The sequence below is a fragment of the Pteropus vampyrus genome, unplaced genomic scaffold, assembly GCF_000151845.1.
Source record: "Pteropus vampyrus isolate Shadow unplaced genomic scaffold, Pvam_2.0 Scaffold2, whole genome shotgun sequence".
NCBI classification, from domain to species: domain Eukaryota; kingdom Metazoa; phylum Chordata; class Mammalia; order Chiroptera; family Pteropodidae; genus Pteropus; species Pteropus vampyrus.
This window is the reverse complement of record NW_011888783.1, coordinates 29219680-29237442: the sequence shown is the minus strand read 5'-3', so window position 1 is coordinate 29237442 and position 17763 is coordinate 29219680. Positions and strand designations below refer to the sequence as shown.

The window sequence follows — 17763 nt, the reverse complement described above, 5'->3', positions numbered from 1 at the left end:
TCCTCCGATCTCTACTGCAAGTTGCTTCACTTCTCTAAGCTTTTGTGTTTTTATTATTAGAAAGTGATCATTTTAACTGCATCTTCACAACGATCCAGTGAGGATTGAGTGAGATACTCAATGGAAAGAACTTAGCAAAGTGTTTGGGACATACTGGGCGCGCGCGTGCGCGCACGCGCACACACACACCCGCACACACGCACGTGCACAAGCTAACGCCATTGTCTGCATTTTCAATCATGCTTGTTCTCAGAAACTTGTGCTTCCTGTAAGGTTCTGTACTCTCTCCTCACTTCCATATTTTTGCTAATTTATCTCTTTCACCATTCTCTATAGTTGAGATATTTCTTTTCTTGGACTACAATATGAGCAGAGAAGGTTATGTTCTTATTCATCTCTCAAGTCGAAGAATAGATAGCTTCTTCAAAAATCATCCATGCATTCCAAAACTGAGCTACACCTCCATAGAATCCAGGATATTATTCTCTCATGTTACTTATTGTGAATTAAATATATGGCTACCAGTCTGTGTTCATGAATAGACTGTGAGATCTCAGAAAGAAGAGCTACAACCTTTTACTCAATATCCCTCAACATCCAATGAAGGACCTGAGCCATGGAACACACTCAACAAATATTGGAAGGATGAATGACTCGAGGCAGGGACACAAAGAGCATATGGCTGAGCTACCAACACTGCCATCCATGCGGCCATTCCAAACCAGAGCAAGCAGGCACTGAATAAAAAAGGAGAATCAGGGATTTAAGAAACAGGTTACCATAGCTACATTTATCTGGGTTCTCTCTCTTGGGGTAAAAGTACAAACTTAAAGGCCAAATGTTGTAGAAGGCAATGCATATGTATAAAGAATTCAGAATCTTTCCTTCCTCCCTTCCCATGCCTTTAGGAGATTAAGTTTATCGCAAAGCAGAAATGCTATTCCTCTCCTAACACTGGAGTGATAGGTGGAATCACTGTCTGCAGATCACCCAGAGCTCCTCAGAGAACAGTGCTCCCCTGAGCAATGCTTCTCAAACTTTATGGACAAGATTTATCACAGGCAATGTTAAAATACAGATTCTGATTCAGTTGTTCTTGAAACATACAGTTTTTATTAAGTTTTACTCTGTCTGGGAAGGAATTTCACAAAAATAATGGGCAGTGTTCAAAAACCAAAAATAAATAAATGATAGTGGGTCATTTCTTTCTAGACCAGTGTTTTTCAACCTTGGCTGTATAAAGTCCTGAGAAGCTTCTTAAAAACACAATATCAGACCAGTGGTCATCTCTGTCCTCCTTCCCCTTCAATGAATCGAAAGCTGGGGAGATTTTTTCAGAGCGATCATAAGGTAAAACCTGTGTGGGAACCACTCTTCTATCAGTCTACCATCCTCTCAAAGTCTGGGCCAAGTCCTGATGCAATCTGCAAACCAGTACAGGCTATGATGAGATAAGCACTGAAACTGACAGTGTTCAGCAATATGACAAGGTAAGTTTATGTTTAATAAATCTAATAATGAAAATAGTTAGACTAGTTTAAAAAAAAAAAAAAACAGTTGACTTGCAAAGAAACATTTTAATAACCCCTCAAGGAAGGTTTCTAAATAATTATACCTCCAGTTCTGGTATTGAGGTTATGTTAGGCCCCTTCTTTCAGCTGCTACTTCTTAAAGTTGAAACATTAAAGTCAATGATTAATTGCTCAGACAGATCGTTCAGAGACCTGGGTACAACGGGGTTAATGAGCAGGAATGGGGTAGGTGGGGTTACAAACCAGAAGCACATGCCCTGCAAGTGAGATAGCTTTCTTTCCCTTTAATTGCCCTGAAAACACACTCACTCTCACATAACACGGAAGGTGAGAGCTGAATGAAGTTTTCTGGGTAATGGCTTGAAATGTTTTCCTTATGAGAAATGGTGTTGAGTTACAGCCTGCAGACTGAGAACTGGGAGGAGAGAAGCAACAGCCCCAGCCCAGCCCCCATCTTTTCCTGGACTTGTAGGAAGGTGGACTTGGGCTCCCGGAGACAAGATGGGTGATATGTTTAACTGTCTGTTGGCTGGACTTGACTGCTCCCAGAGTGACCTAAGGACAGTGTTTAGCAGGGTTGAGCCAAGGGCCAGCCGAGCCGGCACAGATGCTCTGCTGTGAAATGCCACGCAGGCAGAGACTGACAAGCGGTAGGAGCTGAGCTTTCCCCTTGGACCGCTGCTTCCTGCTGTGTTCAAGGGGAGGGGGGCCCTTTCTGGCAACTCTGCTGCTGCTGCTGCTGCTGCTGCTGCTGCTGCTGCTGCTGCTACTTCAGCCCCCTCTCCACTCAAGGTAAGCAGGCTCAAAGGGAGGGCAGGCTGCAAGGAAAGACTTTGCACCATGAACAAGATCCGAAAGTTTTTCCGAGGAAGTGGGCGAGTCCTGGCATTTATATTTGTAGCTTCTGTCATCTGGTTGCTCTTTGACATGGCAGCTCTCCGCCTCTCATTCAGTGAGATCAACACCAGGGTCCTCAAGGAAGACAATGTCAGAAGGGAGCGAATAGGGTTCAGAGTTCAGCCAGACCAAATGAAGATCCTTTACAGCAGCATAAAAGAGATAAAGCCTCTACTGAGGGGACATGGGAAGGGCGTATGGGGCAAAGAGAACTTTAGAAAGACTGAGGAGAGTGTGCTCAAGGTTGGAGATAATTTCGACCAAACCCAGAGAGAAAGAAAAATGCAGAATGCCCTGGGAAGTGTCAAGGTTGCACCTTTGTGGCATCCTGTACATCTGCAGATTCTCCCAATGATGTTTACCAAGCAGATGACAGAAGAGCAAGACATCAAACCTGAAGCCTACTCTCACTCTATGACACCAAAGCGAAAGACAGCTCAGGGGACTCAAAAAACCCCATTCATAGCAGGAAAAGGAACTCCATTACCCAAAATATCTGTACACACAGGACCTGTTGGGATAAACCAGGAGGCCCAGAAGAGTCATAGTCAGAGCAGTGACACATCAAAACAAGCAACCAAAAGGAACCTGAATGTGACCATTGGGCTTAATACTAACAGATCAAAGCAGCAATCTCAGGCAATAGCAAATGAAAGGACACACCCTGCCAGCCCACCAGTGCCAAAATCTAGGGAAGCCATAGCCTTAAATAAAACTGAGACTCAGATCAAAGAACTAAATGCATATAAATACAAAGCCAATAAGAACCTTCCCTTTTCCAAGTTCATTGCCAATCCGAATCGCTTAAAAAAGCAGTCTATTAATGAGACACAGTTGGGAGGCTTGTCAAAGAATGATGGAGCCAAAGTGGATGGTGGGAAGAAACTCAATTTCTCTGAAAGCCATGTTGTGATTATCACCAAAGAGGAGCTAAAGACAGACACCAAAGGGGTCCCCAATCCTAAAATTGAAACTATATTTCCTATAGTGTTGGGTGAAAGCCAAGGGAAACACATTTCTAGGAATAGAAGTGAGGCATCTTTCTCTTCACTTGCTCTAAAGAAAGCCACAGTGTCTCAAACCAATCAAGTCTTAGCTGGGGGACCAAAGCCAACAAGAATCAACTTAACTGACAAGGCCCAGCCGGAAGAACTCAACCAAAGTCATGCAAAAGCACTTTTACCTGAAGACCACGAAATGCACCAGGTGTTAAGCATCGATATGACACTTTCACCAAGGGACCTCAAAGCTCCAGGTCAGTTTGGACGTCCTGTAGTTGTTCCCCATGGAAAGGAAAAGGAAGCAGAAAGAAGATGGAAAGAGGGAAACTTCAATGTCTACCTCAGTGATTTGATCCCAGTGGACAGAGCCATCGAAGACACAAGGCCTGCTGGGTAAGATCCATTTTTCTCTCCTTCCTCAATCCCAAGTATTTTGACTCTGATGTAGAGAAGATTTATTTCTAGATCATTTTGTTCAATGTTTTTAGTCATCTAGAGAACTAAAGCAACATTAATCATTAGACATAGTCCAAAGAGGCTACTACCCACATGGAGAAAAATTCTAAAAACAGCATACCCACTGTGTTCTCTTTCTACACTTATTTCTCTGAGACTTGGGCCCTCACTCCTTATGTTCCATTAGCTTATGTTCCATTTCCTTTCCTCTATTGAAAATTTATAAAAATGATTATATTAAATCAATTCTTAATAAGGTATATGTGAATAATAGAGCTTAAAATATAATTTCATTAAAAGAGTGACAGTGAAGTCAATTTCCAATTTCAGAAATTTTTGTTGTTAGCAAGTTTGTCAGGAATATATTTGGGGGAGAAGCACAGAGAAGGAGCCTTCTTGGCCTCCCTAAAACCATATGTTAACCAGAGAAATTCTGCCTAATAATGAATAATGATCATCACAATAGTAAGTGAGGAAGTGACTTTACTTCTTAAAATTTAATATCCTTTGTAGGTAATGATAGTAGACATTTCAGGAGTTCAGTTATACAAGAATAATAATGTTGGAAAAAGTCAAACAGTCAATAACTAGCAAAAACCTGTGCAAGAATAGAACAATAACTGCTTATATTTCTAGAATTGCACCAGTACAAAGAGCCTGCATATATAGCAAATGAATTTCACAAGAGCCCTAGGAAGGATGTTACAGATATTATGGATTCTAATTAACAGATGAGGCTCTCAGAAGTTATATCACTTGCCAAAAGTAGCATAGCTCTAAAGTTGTCCAATAAGCGTCCATACACCAATATTTCAAGGAATTAAATTCCTATGACTACATCACTAGAAAATGGATCAAATCACAATTATGTAATCTGATTCAAATACAGTTTGGTACCCATCTCTTTGTAGCCCACTCATAAGTGAAGGTACTTTATAGTGATATGTTCATTATCCATTAATTGATAATACAGCTCCATGTATGCCTTGATATTCAGTTCTCTGAGCCAAACAATGTTTGCCTGGAAGTTGGACTTAGGGAATGTCAAGATTTTAACTTAGTACATGTGGTATGTAAACAATGGCTTTCTTTGGCCTCCATAGAAAACTTTCTTTGTGATATAGTCAGTGTTACTACGTAGTCAGTGTTACTACGAAGAAGGCAGATATTGATGAGCCTGTATTCATATTAGTAAGAGGAGACTTCATTGTCATGTCAGCTACAAGGAGCTCATTTTCTGCTCTCTTAGCCATTGGTAGATGGCTGTCAGCCATGCAGTAACTGCCTGCTTAGACCAAGCAGTGTGCCACCCACGTTCCTCACCCTAGTGAAACTCACCAACCTTAGGAGAACATAATTATACCCAAAATAAAGATGAGAAAACCCAGGTTCTGGAAATTAAATTGTCTGTGGTCATAGAGCCGGTCATCATAGAGAAAGGATTACATGCTCAAAGTATACTGTGCATTTATCTCCCATCTCTTGCTGATTACCCCAAAAGTATCCTAAAAATTGTATCAAACAAGCTCTGATATGAAATTCTGTATATTACATATCACTTACATCACATACACTTACACATGATTTATATATATGCAAGCTTCGAACACAAAATGCAAGGGGATGAAGTAGTAGTTAAAGCGGTTTTATCTTAACATCCCTTCAGTAGCCCCAGCTTACTGCTATGGAGCCTGGGGAAGAGTCAAACACTGCACAGAAGCACAAGCTGCAGTTCCAAACCAGAGAAAGGGCAATTGTGTGAGGGCCAAAAGCAAGTAATAATAGTGTGGTTCAAGCGTGCGATTTATTGAAGGCTTGATGACTCCCAGAACTTGTTAGTTTCCGAAATTTGGTCTATGGAAGTTAAAAGTTGCAGCCCAGGGAAGTTACTTTTACAGTCATGCTCTGTCTTATGAAGGAGCCTGTCCCGACTGTAGGAGAAATCGACACATGTACTTGAGAGGGTGAGTCACACAGGATGTGTCCAGGCCCCCTCCCTCTTATCATACAACCCACCTTGGCTAAACACAGCCGCTCCCAGCATCTGCCTGCCTGTTGCTGTACTCCACCAACAGGATGGAGGTAACAGTTAAGTCACCTATATTCAGGATCCCCTGAAGTACTTATAGTCCTTTTGTGTCGTTCTTCCTCTAAAGGATAAATCTTTTGCTTTTCTTTTACTCAAACACTCTGACTACAAATATGTGCAAAATATGTATTCATATGGATAAAGGTTAGAAGAAAATACAAATGAAAAACATTTGATTCATCAGTATGGCAGGATTTGGAATAAAGTTTTCTAACTTTGATTTTATTTATTTTCAGCCTTGCTCAAAAAGTAGATGAGTTGGTTTACAATAATACACACACATTAAGATTTTTTAAGAGAATAAAATTTTAAAGTAAGCAACAGGGGAAAATTGTTCTTGAATATAATAAAAAAGGTGTGTGAGAGAGACAGAGAGAGAGAGAGGGGGAGAGAGAGAGAGAGAGGACACATGATGACTGGCCTTAAAATTACCTACAGTAGCCTTAAATCTCGCATTAAAAGGTCTGGGGAATCTCTCTTACTGCCCTTTACATTTTTTTCAAATCCACCATTACAGATTGATTAACACAGTTACCAGCATATATTGACTGCTTATTGAATATAGATTGAACTCCCCAAAATAATAAAAAACCATAGATTTGCTAGTATGTTCATTTAAATTCAATTCCCCTCAATCAAGATAACTAGCTACTAATTAATATCTTCTTAAAGATGATTTAACTGATATGCTAGAAGGACGTTGACATTGAGAAGGAAAGGAGACAAGCAAGACAACCTCATCTGCTCTAATTCTAAAATCAGACTCTTTTCCAAAACTGCTCTTCTCTCCTTTTCTCCTGATTCCCAAAGAACCATCTTGAAGATGTTGAGATGCAACAAGTTTTTGCAAAAGCACAACTCCTTTCGGTCGTCAACATTTTCTCACTGTCCTTTTCAGTGCCACCCATGTTTCTGCCCCTTGAAGCGTAGCTATGGCTTTCTTCATGTGACTGTCTCTCCAATGTGGGCCTTCAGCATGAGAAAAGTTAATCTCGTTGCCCTGGTAATATTACATTCATTACCACCCACTGATGTTTTTATTGACTAGACCCTTCCCACAGCCTCCCACCATTCTTACCTTGCATGGTCCACATGATTTTCCCCCAAACATCTTAATTTGATATTGCTCAAAATCCGACTGTAGCTTACCTCCATCTGAACCATGATTTGACTATGGCCTCTAAATTCCAAGGACCCTGAATGCTTTGTGGTTACTAAAACATGCCTTGTGTGCTCTCCACTAACTAGAACCTTGGGAATCTATTTTGCTTTCTCAGTGAAATTATAAGCTTCCGAAGAAAGCTTTTACTTTCTTTGTCCTCCCTTAACATCAAGTCCAGTGTTATGCACTCAAAAAATACAAGTTCACACAATACAATTTTAAAAGACATGTTTCTGGAGGTGGCTGCATAGTGTAGTGGTTAGCACATCCGCTTTACACGCAGATGTACCTAGGTTCATCACCTAGGTTCGCACCCCAGGTAGAGTCATGGACCAGAGTGTGCCAGGCCTCAGGGGCACGCCACAAGCATGTGGGAGGAGATGCTCCGCCTTCAGAGATCCAGTTCTTAAGGGGAAATGGCAACATCCATAGGTCAGGGGTGGAATTAAAGAGGGGGGCGGGGGGAAGATATGTTTCTCTAAAATGATTTTTTAATTGATACTATTTTAAAAATTAAATGAGAGGTAGCTATTCAAATTAAGCTTTCAGTGAGTCCTTTTATAAATTAATAATGACTCCTAAATATTTCATTTTGAATATATAGAATATTCTATTATCAATTTAAAGGTAAATACACTCTGCTCTAACATTATGATGTATTAATTGACTCATGTTTACTCTTTAATGCATATTTTTGTTGTTGTTTTGGTTTTTAATTTTAATAATTTGACTGACAAAGAAGAAAAATCTCCTTATTTGATTTACAAGAATGTCTTGTCGATAAGCAAAATAATTTCATTTTTGCCTAGAATTTTTGCCTACCAAGTAAATGACAGTCACTTTGAAGTTCCATATTTAATCATTTCTTTATAAAAAGCTAATCCTTACAGTTCTTGTTCTTAATTATTAAAGCTCGTTTCAGTCAGCAATAACCAGTACACACACAGGTATTGTTAAAACATGGCCCTATCTACTGAAAATGCAGGGCAACTCTACTTAGAGAAGTCTGTCTTTTGGTTTGCAGCTATAGTTAAGATGAAACCCCAAAAATGAATTTATTTTAAGAGTGTGCTTCCTGAATCTGTATTTAGGAAAAAATGACTCAAAAACACTTGTGCTGCCAGTATATTGTTTTTAAAGTACAATAAGAATTACAACATGCTCTCCTACTACTGTTGTGTCATCATGACTTTACTTGATTGCTTAATTTAATGCTTGCTTTTCCTACAGAACTCTGGCAAGCTTCTCAATAAAATGATTAAAATCGTTCTTTATTTTCTTAGCCCAGAGCCGGGACCATCAACCAATAATTTGATTCCTCTCTCCATAGCTAAGAGAGTTTTCTTTTGGCACATGTGAAAAGCAAAAGATAGCACCATGCATTTGCCACAAACCAGTCTAAATTACTGAGGGGAAAGAAAAACCTTTCTGGAAACTTACTTTCCATTTTTTCCACTCCCTTTCCAACCCTTGTGAGGTCAAGAACCATAACTAATGAATTACTGCAGCAGGAGGAGGAGCAGCTAGGAGAGAGAAAAAAACTAGCCACGTATCCTTCCAATCTTCAGGGTTCTAAACATTTATCAGTCTGGGAGAAAAAAGAATTTTAAAGTTAAACGAAGTTCAAATTCTTTTATTTTTACATGGGATGAATATTTTAACTGATGAGATGAGACTGCTTTTGCAACTAATAGTGACTGGAGAACATTATCTATAATTGACTAGAGAAGCTATGAGATCTCCCTAAAAAACCAAACAGGCAGCAGGGGAAAACTCACAAGATGGTTTAAAAGAGTTATTTCAGTTTTCATCCCTATGTGTGAACACAATGCAATGGTGTTTTTGAATTGTGTGTGTCTGTTCGTGTATGTATGTCTTAGTGTGTGAACATACCTGTGCACGTTTGTGTGCATTTGTGTGTTTGTGTGTGTTACAGCTGTGCTCTATTTTACTGAAAAGTCATATAGGAGAGCAAGAAATAAAAAGCAGAATTTGTTTAAAAGGTGTAGGCTAGAACATAACATAGCAGAGGCTAAATATGGCCAAAAGATGATTACACAGCCTTTCAATACTTCTACCTATCACACTTTTCCCATAACTAGGAGAATAATAAGTAGAAAGATGACCAAAGAGAGGAATGTAAAACACATTTCTGCTGCTAATTCAAAGAGAAGAAAAACGATTAAACAGTGCCTAATTAATGTAAAACTGAGAAACGTTAAAGTAAGTCAGTGACTTTTTCTTCTAAATACTGCCAAGACCTAAAAATATTTCTGGGAGAGGGTAATTAGTAAATGTAGGAATCCGAACCTGTTTATACTTCTTTTTTACACATCTAATCCAAGACTCAATTTAACCACCAGCCTAATTTTGTCAGCTTCTTGCCATAATATTGCCATGGGTACTCTTGTCCCAGAAAGTAGCTTTCTGTTGGGCTGTTTTGACTGAGCCATTCAGAGCAGAGCCCCTCAAAGAAACATTTTTTGCTCAAGGGTCAGAAAATTCACAAAAAATAGCAATGTTTAGAAACTCTGTATTGTTTGCTTTCAAAATTAAAGGTGCTTTGCTGAGTCCCCTCGATTTTTTTTTCTTTTTTTTTTTTTTTTTTGTGAGACGAAATTATCTTCTACATGTTGGGATATAGACATGTGTGAGAAGTAGCAATAAGGAGAAACAGTATTCATAAGATCTTTTATGACTTAGCTTCTCATTTGATTCTTAAAACCATTCCTCAAGGCAGATAATATTGTTCCAGCTTTATCTATAAAGAAACTGAGACTTAAAGAGGAAGCTGAGGTTTCAGATTGTGGCAGATAATTCAGATGGTGGCAGTTTGTTTCATCTCATGGGCTATTTTCTCATTGGCTATCATGAGCTGAGCACACTATGCCAGGCAGCTGAGACCTTTCATCTTTCACTTATGTCACCTTGTTTAATCTCCACAATAGTCATGCCAGATTAACAAAGTATTGCCTCTCCTTATTAACAGATGAGGAGAAAAACCCAGGGAAAGGTAACTTGCCCAAGGGCCCACAATTCACTCGATGGCAGGGCTAGGAACCAACCCTTAGTGTTCTGATTCTTCCTCACTCAGAAATAATTCTGCTACACCAGCTGGTTCTTTCCCAGAACCCAGCCACTCTTCCCTCATAGTGACCGTCATCACCTCCGCACCTCTTTTGGGTTTGCCAAGGCTCTCTGAATAAGGGGACTTCACCACGAAGACGTGCTTATTTATGTTCTAGGTAGCAATGTGTATGTGTATAGATTTTTATATATATTTATGTGTTTTTATTCTAACCAATACTTACAGCAACACTGTGAAAGACATACTATCTCTCATATGATTTAGAGGTGAGAAAAGTGAGTCCCTAAAAGACAAATGATATATCTGCTATCCCAGCAAACCTATAACAGATCTGGTATTCAAAAGAAAACTTTCTGACTTCTAATTTTAGTGTTTTTTCTATAGGATACTGCTCTTCCTTCCTTTGTTTCTTTATAATCATATGACTTTGGCAGTAGTATATGAGGGAAATTAGTTTTGCATGTTAGGTACCTCATCAGAGAGAAAATTTATAGGAAATCCTTTTCTGTGCGGCACTAAACAAAGGTGATTCTTTAAAACTGCCCAACAACCACAGCTTAGCAGTGCACAAATATCTCTGAGCTCCTACTATGCAATCTAACATCTGAGCATTGTTCCTGCCTTCAAGAGCAAACTGTTATGAAGAAGCACGGGGTACTGACTACTGGAGTAAGAAAGAGAAAGGCCAAACCTGGCCTGAAGGAAGGCAGAAGTGTTTGAGTTATGACCTGAAGGGTAGCAAGTTAGAGAAGTGAGGAAAGGGGGTAAAAAGAAAAACCCATTGAGAAACTGAGGAAAATCTGACATGGGGTGAGGGAGAGCAGTGGGGAGGGGTGTGAAAATGAATCCAGAGAAGTAAGTAGAGTCCGCATTATTATTCTAAGGACCAGTGGGAAAACATCAAAAGATTTAAAGCCATAGAATAATTTAATTTACCTTTTCTCAGGGGTCTCATGACTCGGAGGGAATTATAGCCCTTATGGGGAATGAGGCTAAAGCTGAATAGGGAATCACTGAATGTTAATACTAAATGGAGCTACTAAAGTAATTTAATCCAGTCCATTCTGTTACAGAGAAGTTTGAGGAGGGAAGTGACTTGCCCAAGGTCATACACTGCAGGAGAGACAGAACCACCCGCAAGGTGCCCTAACCTCTACCCAGAACTATTTCTGCCACATCACACCACCTCCTGCTCTTCACCCTCCCGTCCCAGTTTCACTCTGACAGCTGCCCACTATAAATAGACTATTGTTAAAGTGCTGAATGTTGATGCTGGTGGTTTATATTTCTAAGCCCAGTCCAGTAGCTTTGATGGATATATAGTTACTTCAGGAAGCACAGCTTCAGCTGGCTAAAGCCTTTGGAGTAGAGGTGGTACACATCACTAAAATCTTCTAAATTTGTAGTCAGGAGATTCTACCCTAGAAATAAGAAGACATAAAAGTAAAATTAAAAGTAAAAGTAAAACTATACCTTCTCATCAGTGAGAGGAAAAGAAGCCACAATAATTCTAAAGTCTTGAAGAAAATCACAGAATTTCAGATAGAGCTCCTAAGCCAGATGCTCAATTCTTCTGATCATCCTGAAGATACCAGAGCTTGGGGAGTGAAGGCCCCTAAAGGCTCACATTGAAGCAGTGGTTGAATTGCAAATAGAAATTGAGAAAATATTCTCTTCAACCTTCTGTTTAAACCTGAGAATACTGAGACTTGACCTACATAGTACATTTTTACTGTCTTTTTACTGGGCTAAAATGAAAAATTCATAGAAGTGAGAGAATGTTATCGTTCCCTCAATCTTCTGATTTGAAACCTTCCTTATTTGATAGACTACATTCAAATCAGGTTAGTGGCTGAGCATTCAGCACACACAAGCCAGAAGGTGAAACACATCACTTTTGAAGTCTCTTGATAAATGATGAGCCATTGATAGATTCGGATTAAATAACTGGCTTGGAAAAGGGCAGCATGCCCAGTCAAAATGTATTTGCATTGTGGAGAGTCATAGGTCCTCACACGAGATTTTTTACCATGGAACTTACAACGTATTTTTATATACATTATCTCATCAAATCTTCACAGACATTCTGTGATGAAGGCATTGTAACCTTCATCCTAAAAGTGAGGAAACTAAAGTTATGGCAAGTTATGTGATTTGCCTGTGGTCATGCAGCCAATAAATATCAGAAAGGACTCAATTCAGTTTCTCATCATCCTTCTCAAGTCCGGAGTCTTTCTGTCCCACCACAGTAGTGTATTAACTGTGTGTAGGACAGCGAAACCCCACATTAGCGTTTCCATTTGTTTTTAGTAGCTGAATTGGCTACAGTAATCTAAGTCTAGATTTCCCCCAAAACGAAATAAATTGGGTTAATTTTTAATGATATCATGGGGCCTATAAACTCTAAGTACCTAATTTTTGTAATGAATGGGCATACAAAATGAAAATTTGATTTCTTACTCTCCAAATAGATTATCAGCCCAGAAATATCTTCCATTTAATTAGTCCTAACTTTAGCTGTGCCTCCTCCCTCAGTATAGCAGAAAGCAAGGTTTCCAATAGGTAAATTGAAAGAAAGGAAATTTACTTCAGTCGGGTCAGTGTAGAAACTTGAAAGAGTTTCTACAACCTGTGAAAACTAGATGACTCTCAATATGTAAAAATGGTACAAGAATTAATAAAGCTGAAAGCCTTTCTAGTCTGACCAACTTGCCTTTGAAAAAACGGCATGGTGTTTTTTTCTAGACACCCGGAAACATGTTTAACCTGTTTGGTAACGTAGGAAAGCAGTACCTATTAATGTTAAAGTGGCCGGATATCTCAGACATCCAAGCAGGGGCACTCTCTGAAACTCTGTATTTGAAACCTCTCACATTACCTTCTGTACCCTTCTTTAATGCTGCTCCCTTTTCCAGGCACCAATATGATTTGCACAATATAATTTTCCATAAGGTCTTCTTCAGTATAATTCCTTATACATCTACAATATGTTTGTCAATAATTAGCAGAGGTACTTATTTCCTGAGATATTAGCATCTAACGGAATCCTTCATAATCTATCCACATGAATTTCTAATGGCGAAATTGAGGCATCACAAGAGGCGGGGGGTGAGGGGGAATAGAGGATCAGATATTTGGTGAGAGGAGGTACTCTTAGTAAATCTTTCAAATCTCTGACAGGCTTTGCTACCTCCAATTTCTGACTGGATAGCATTACAACACTTCTTGAACTTCTTTCTAAAAGAGACCAAAAATCTACTGATTCATAATATAAGAAGATTCATCAGCATTAACTTGCTTGGTTAACTCTTCTCAAAGCATTTTCATTTGTAACTAGAGGTTTCTAAAGTCAACCAAATTTCAACCATAAAGCAACTCTCAAGACTTTACAGCTAGGCTTGTTAGTTCAGATGGCTCATGTAGAATTTGTGCAGCTGACCCTTCCTTTTTAGAACTGATTTATTTTTCAGCAACAAATGTTGCAGAGAATATTTACATGTGAAATGTGCATTTCTCATTCACTTACATTATAAAGTTAGAAAAGAGAAACTCATAGGAAGTCAGTGATGTCTTCTGTACCCTTCCTGTCACTCAGACTATTAAACTCCTCTTAGCTTTACTTCCTCTTTCCCAACCTGAAGCCCATGATTGAACATTTAACTATTTTATGGCAGTATTCTCAAAATCCCCTACCACTTTTCTTTCTACTTCATTTGTTCTGATGACACCTAGACTTAGACTAATACAACAATTTGCTTTATCTCCTCCACCTAGGCTGTCAGACACTAGTAGAGCAAATCAAACTTGTATTTTGACTAAATTTTGGGATCTCCAAATTCAGCAACGTGCTTAAAAATCTTTTTATGTGTAATTAGACGGTACTGTCTTCCATTGGTCATACTGTCTGTCCCAAATATTCTCCACTCTCCTCAAGATCCTACCCTATTGCATTAGCAAATAACCTTTCCTCTAGTATGAACTACAAATTCTTTCAACTTCTTATCCCAGGCACATAAATTTATCTGTATACATTACCACTTTTGTCCTTCACTTCTCAAAGAAAAACATCTCTTTTTCCTTCACTTAAACTTCTAATTTAAGCTCCATTCCATCTCTATTCATTCATCCATTCAATACATATTTATTGAATATTTATTATGCTTATCTATGCTAGAAGCTGGTAGCACTGTAGTAAGCAAGGCAGATTTGCCCTGCCCTCTGGAAATTCTGGATACAGAAGATAAGAAAAGAAAATCAATAAATAAATGCTATAGAAGAAATACAGGTGGCTATAAGAGAGAGTAAGAGGAGGGCAGCTAAATTTCAATAGAGTAGTCAAAGGCTTCTATGGAGTCAATAGTTAAGCTAAGACCTAAATGAAATGGAGAAGCCAGCCAAAAAGGGATGAGGAGGGTAGAAGTAGTGCTACAACAACAAATCTGGAAGGAGTTTAACATCTTTTAAGGAAGTAAAAGAAGGCCAGTGGGGCTAAGTGAAGTGGGTGAGAGGATAGTGCTCTAGGCTATGGTAAAGATTTTAAATTTTTTTTCCTTAACTCATAGTAATCATTGAAGGATTTTAAACAAGAGAATAGTGTAGATGTAATGAAAAGTGGGAATAGAGTCCAATTAGGAGACTTCAGCAATAATCCCGGAGAAAGATGATGGAAACTCAAGAACTGGGGGTGGCAACTGTGGACATATAAAGTTGTCCACATATATAACTAGTTGATATATATTTTGGCAATACAATGGGTAAAAGTTGATGAGAGATGGGTTTTATTAATAGTCAGGAAGAGGGTGACTCTCGGATAACATTTATACTTCTGTGGCAAAGTAGGTGACGATGCCATTAACTAAGAGGGAAAATGCACAGGAACTGTTTAAGTGGGGTGAGGTGAAATCAAGATTTCCACTTCACACAGTTATGTGTAAGATGCCTGTGAGACATCCAGAGGAGATGTTGAGTAGCTGTTTGGATATACGAGTCTGAAACTGAGAGGAGAAATTTAACCAGAATATAAATTTGAAGATATAATATTTAAAGCTGTGGGCATAGATAAGATCATATAGTGACACGGTAGATAGAAGAAACGAAAACCAGGACCCAGCTCTGAGAATCCTGTTTAGAGATTGAGAAGAAAAAGAAAAAGCTGAGGAGACTGAAGGGGAAAAGCTGGTAAGTGATGGACGAAACCAGAGGTTGTAGTGTTTCCTGGGATAGAAAAAAGAGTGACTCAAGGAGGCAAGACTGGTTGAATGAGTCAATAGCTGCCACTCTACGGTTGATTAATGCTAGGAAAATAATCCTATCAATTCACTGACTCTCAACTTTCAGCTCTATTTGTACCTTCCCTGAAGCCCATAAATATGATTCTGTCCCTTCCTACTCAGGAGAGGGAGAGGGAATGGAGATGCCAAATTTTTCCTGCATCCCACCCAGCTATCCTCTTTTTTTTCTAGATTTCCTCCAAAAATAGTCTACAAAATCATCTCTACTCTCTCATCCACCTTCTACTCTAAATTCATTGTACTCTATCCCACCCATTTCCTGCTTGGGGAACTTTAGTCTCATCACCTCTGGTCTTTGCCAGTCACCACTAGAAATGCTGAGAATTAGGCTCTCACATTAGAGATATTTTGCTTTGTGGGGAAAAAAAAAATCCAGAGTTTAAAGTTTGTCTAATACCGAAATTGTTTTCAATTGCTGGAATTGTTGGTAGTTATGCAACTAAAGACTATAATCTTTTACTTAATTCTTAGAAAGCCCTCATTTAATACTTTTCCTCTTTTTCTACTTATTTTTCTTTTCTATGATTGAGTTTTAATATTAGAATTCATAATTTGATGTCACCAATTAATACTTTTATGGTCTTCAATGTGTAAATTTCTACACTTCAAAGAAGCTCCAAATGTAGTAAAAAAAATAATAAAAATATCCCCCTACTTTAATAATCTGTTAATTCAAAGTAAATCAACCTTTTGTTGACAGGCAGGGAGGACACTCACCCATTCAGAGAAATAATAAATGTATTATCTCTCTCTCTCTCTCTCTCTCTCTCTCTCTCTCTCAAAAAAAAAAAAAAAAAAAAAGTATATAGTTGACCCTTGAAAGAGAAAGGTTTGAACTGAGAGGGCACACATACATTGATTGCATTTTGTTCCCCCCGCCCCCCCCCGGCCCAACTACATTTGGCCATTCATATCCTTGTGCTTTGCATCTGCAGATTCAATCAACTGAGGTTGAAAAACCATATTTTCCCATTTTCAGCTGCAGATTCCCAACTGCATATTCCCAGCCTTAGATAGAAAATACTGTTTTTGTACCATGGTTGGTTTAATTTGTGATGTGAAGGGCAGACTGTAGAGTCAAAGTTATATGCAGACTTTTCACCGAGCTGGGGTCGTGCCCCCACTCCTTGCAATATTCAGGCCCAATTGTACATTTTTTCTAGGTAAATGATGTGGGGTAAGTCACTTCTCAAGATTCAGTTTTCTCTATTTGAAGAAGAATATAATAATATGTATCTCAAGCAGCTGTTCTAAAGATTGACTTTAATCATGTACATAATGGTACTTTACCAATTGTAAAGGGATGTGAAAATATGGTTTTGCTATGATTTTTATTTATATCTATTTCTTATTTATGAACTAAGCAAAATGTAACTGACAGAATGGCCTGCTCCCCACAAAATGCCAGCTGCTTTTATTCTTGTGGACTTAAGACTTCCCAAATTTATTTCTAGAGATAGAATGGACCAGAGTTTGAGTCCCAATTCTGCCCTCTACTAACAGTATAATCATGGAGTAGTCTCCCTAGGATTTCAATTATTCATCTATAAAAAGAGGAAGAGATGCTATTGGTTTGAGGTTTAAATTGAAATAATTCAGAGTGCCTATAATATTTACTTATGACCATCATAATTTAATTATTACATTACTAATAGTAGTTGTGTTAAGGATGGCAAATATGCTTTGTAAGGTTCCACTGGGCACCATCTTGTGAAGAGTAACAGGAGATAGGAAAATGCCAGCAATGAGGCAATATTTACTGCAGAGCATGGAAGAAAAAATACAACCCACCTGAATACCAACTCCCATCATAGCCTTCTTCTCATTCCTGTGCCAGCAAAATGATTTCAACTGTGGCTACTCTGGGGCAGAGAGAGAAATTGAAGAGTTCAACTATTTGGTGTCTATATATATACATATATATACACACACACACACACATACATTATTTGGTGAAAAAATATATATACATTAATTACTTGGAGAATATATATATATTCTCCATAAATAAATTTACATGCAGAGTAAAAAAAAAAAAGAATATTTCTTTTGGCATTTGGCGAAAGGCCAGCTGGAAGGACAATCATAAATTGTTTGGTAATATTAAATAATCAGAATGTTCTCTTGTGATTTATAACCAAATTAAGATAACGAAAGCTCCCATTCGGTCAATTCCTGTGCCAGGAACTATGCTAGACATTTTATGTGCATTCTTACTAGGCTGTAAAACTCAGTTGAATAGGAACC

The 17763-nt window shown here is 38.5% G+C and overlaps 1 protein-coding gene across 1 annotated transcript in view; it reads left to right on the top strand.

Annotated features, from left to right (window-relative positions):
* The first annotated feature begins 1803 nt into the window (after positions 1 to 1803).
* The window catches only part of GALNT5 (polypeptide N-acetylgalactosaminyltransferase 5), a 47130-nt gene continuing 31170 nt past the window's right edge, over positions 1804 to 17763 (top strand). Inside the window, exon 1 of the mRNA XM_011359161.2 lies at positions 1804 to 3823. Coding sequence (XP_011357463.1) covers positions 2373 to 3823 — 1451 coding nt within the window. The 5' untranslated portion in view covers positions 1804 to 2372. The remainder of the gene's footprint in view (positions 3824 to 17763) is intronic.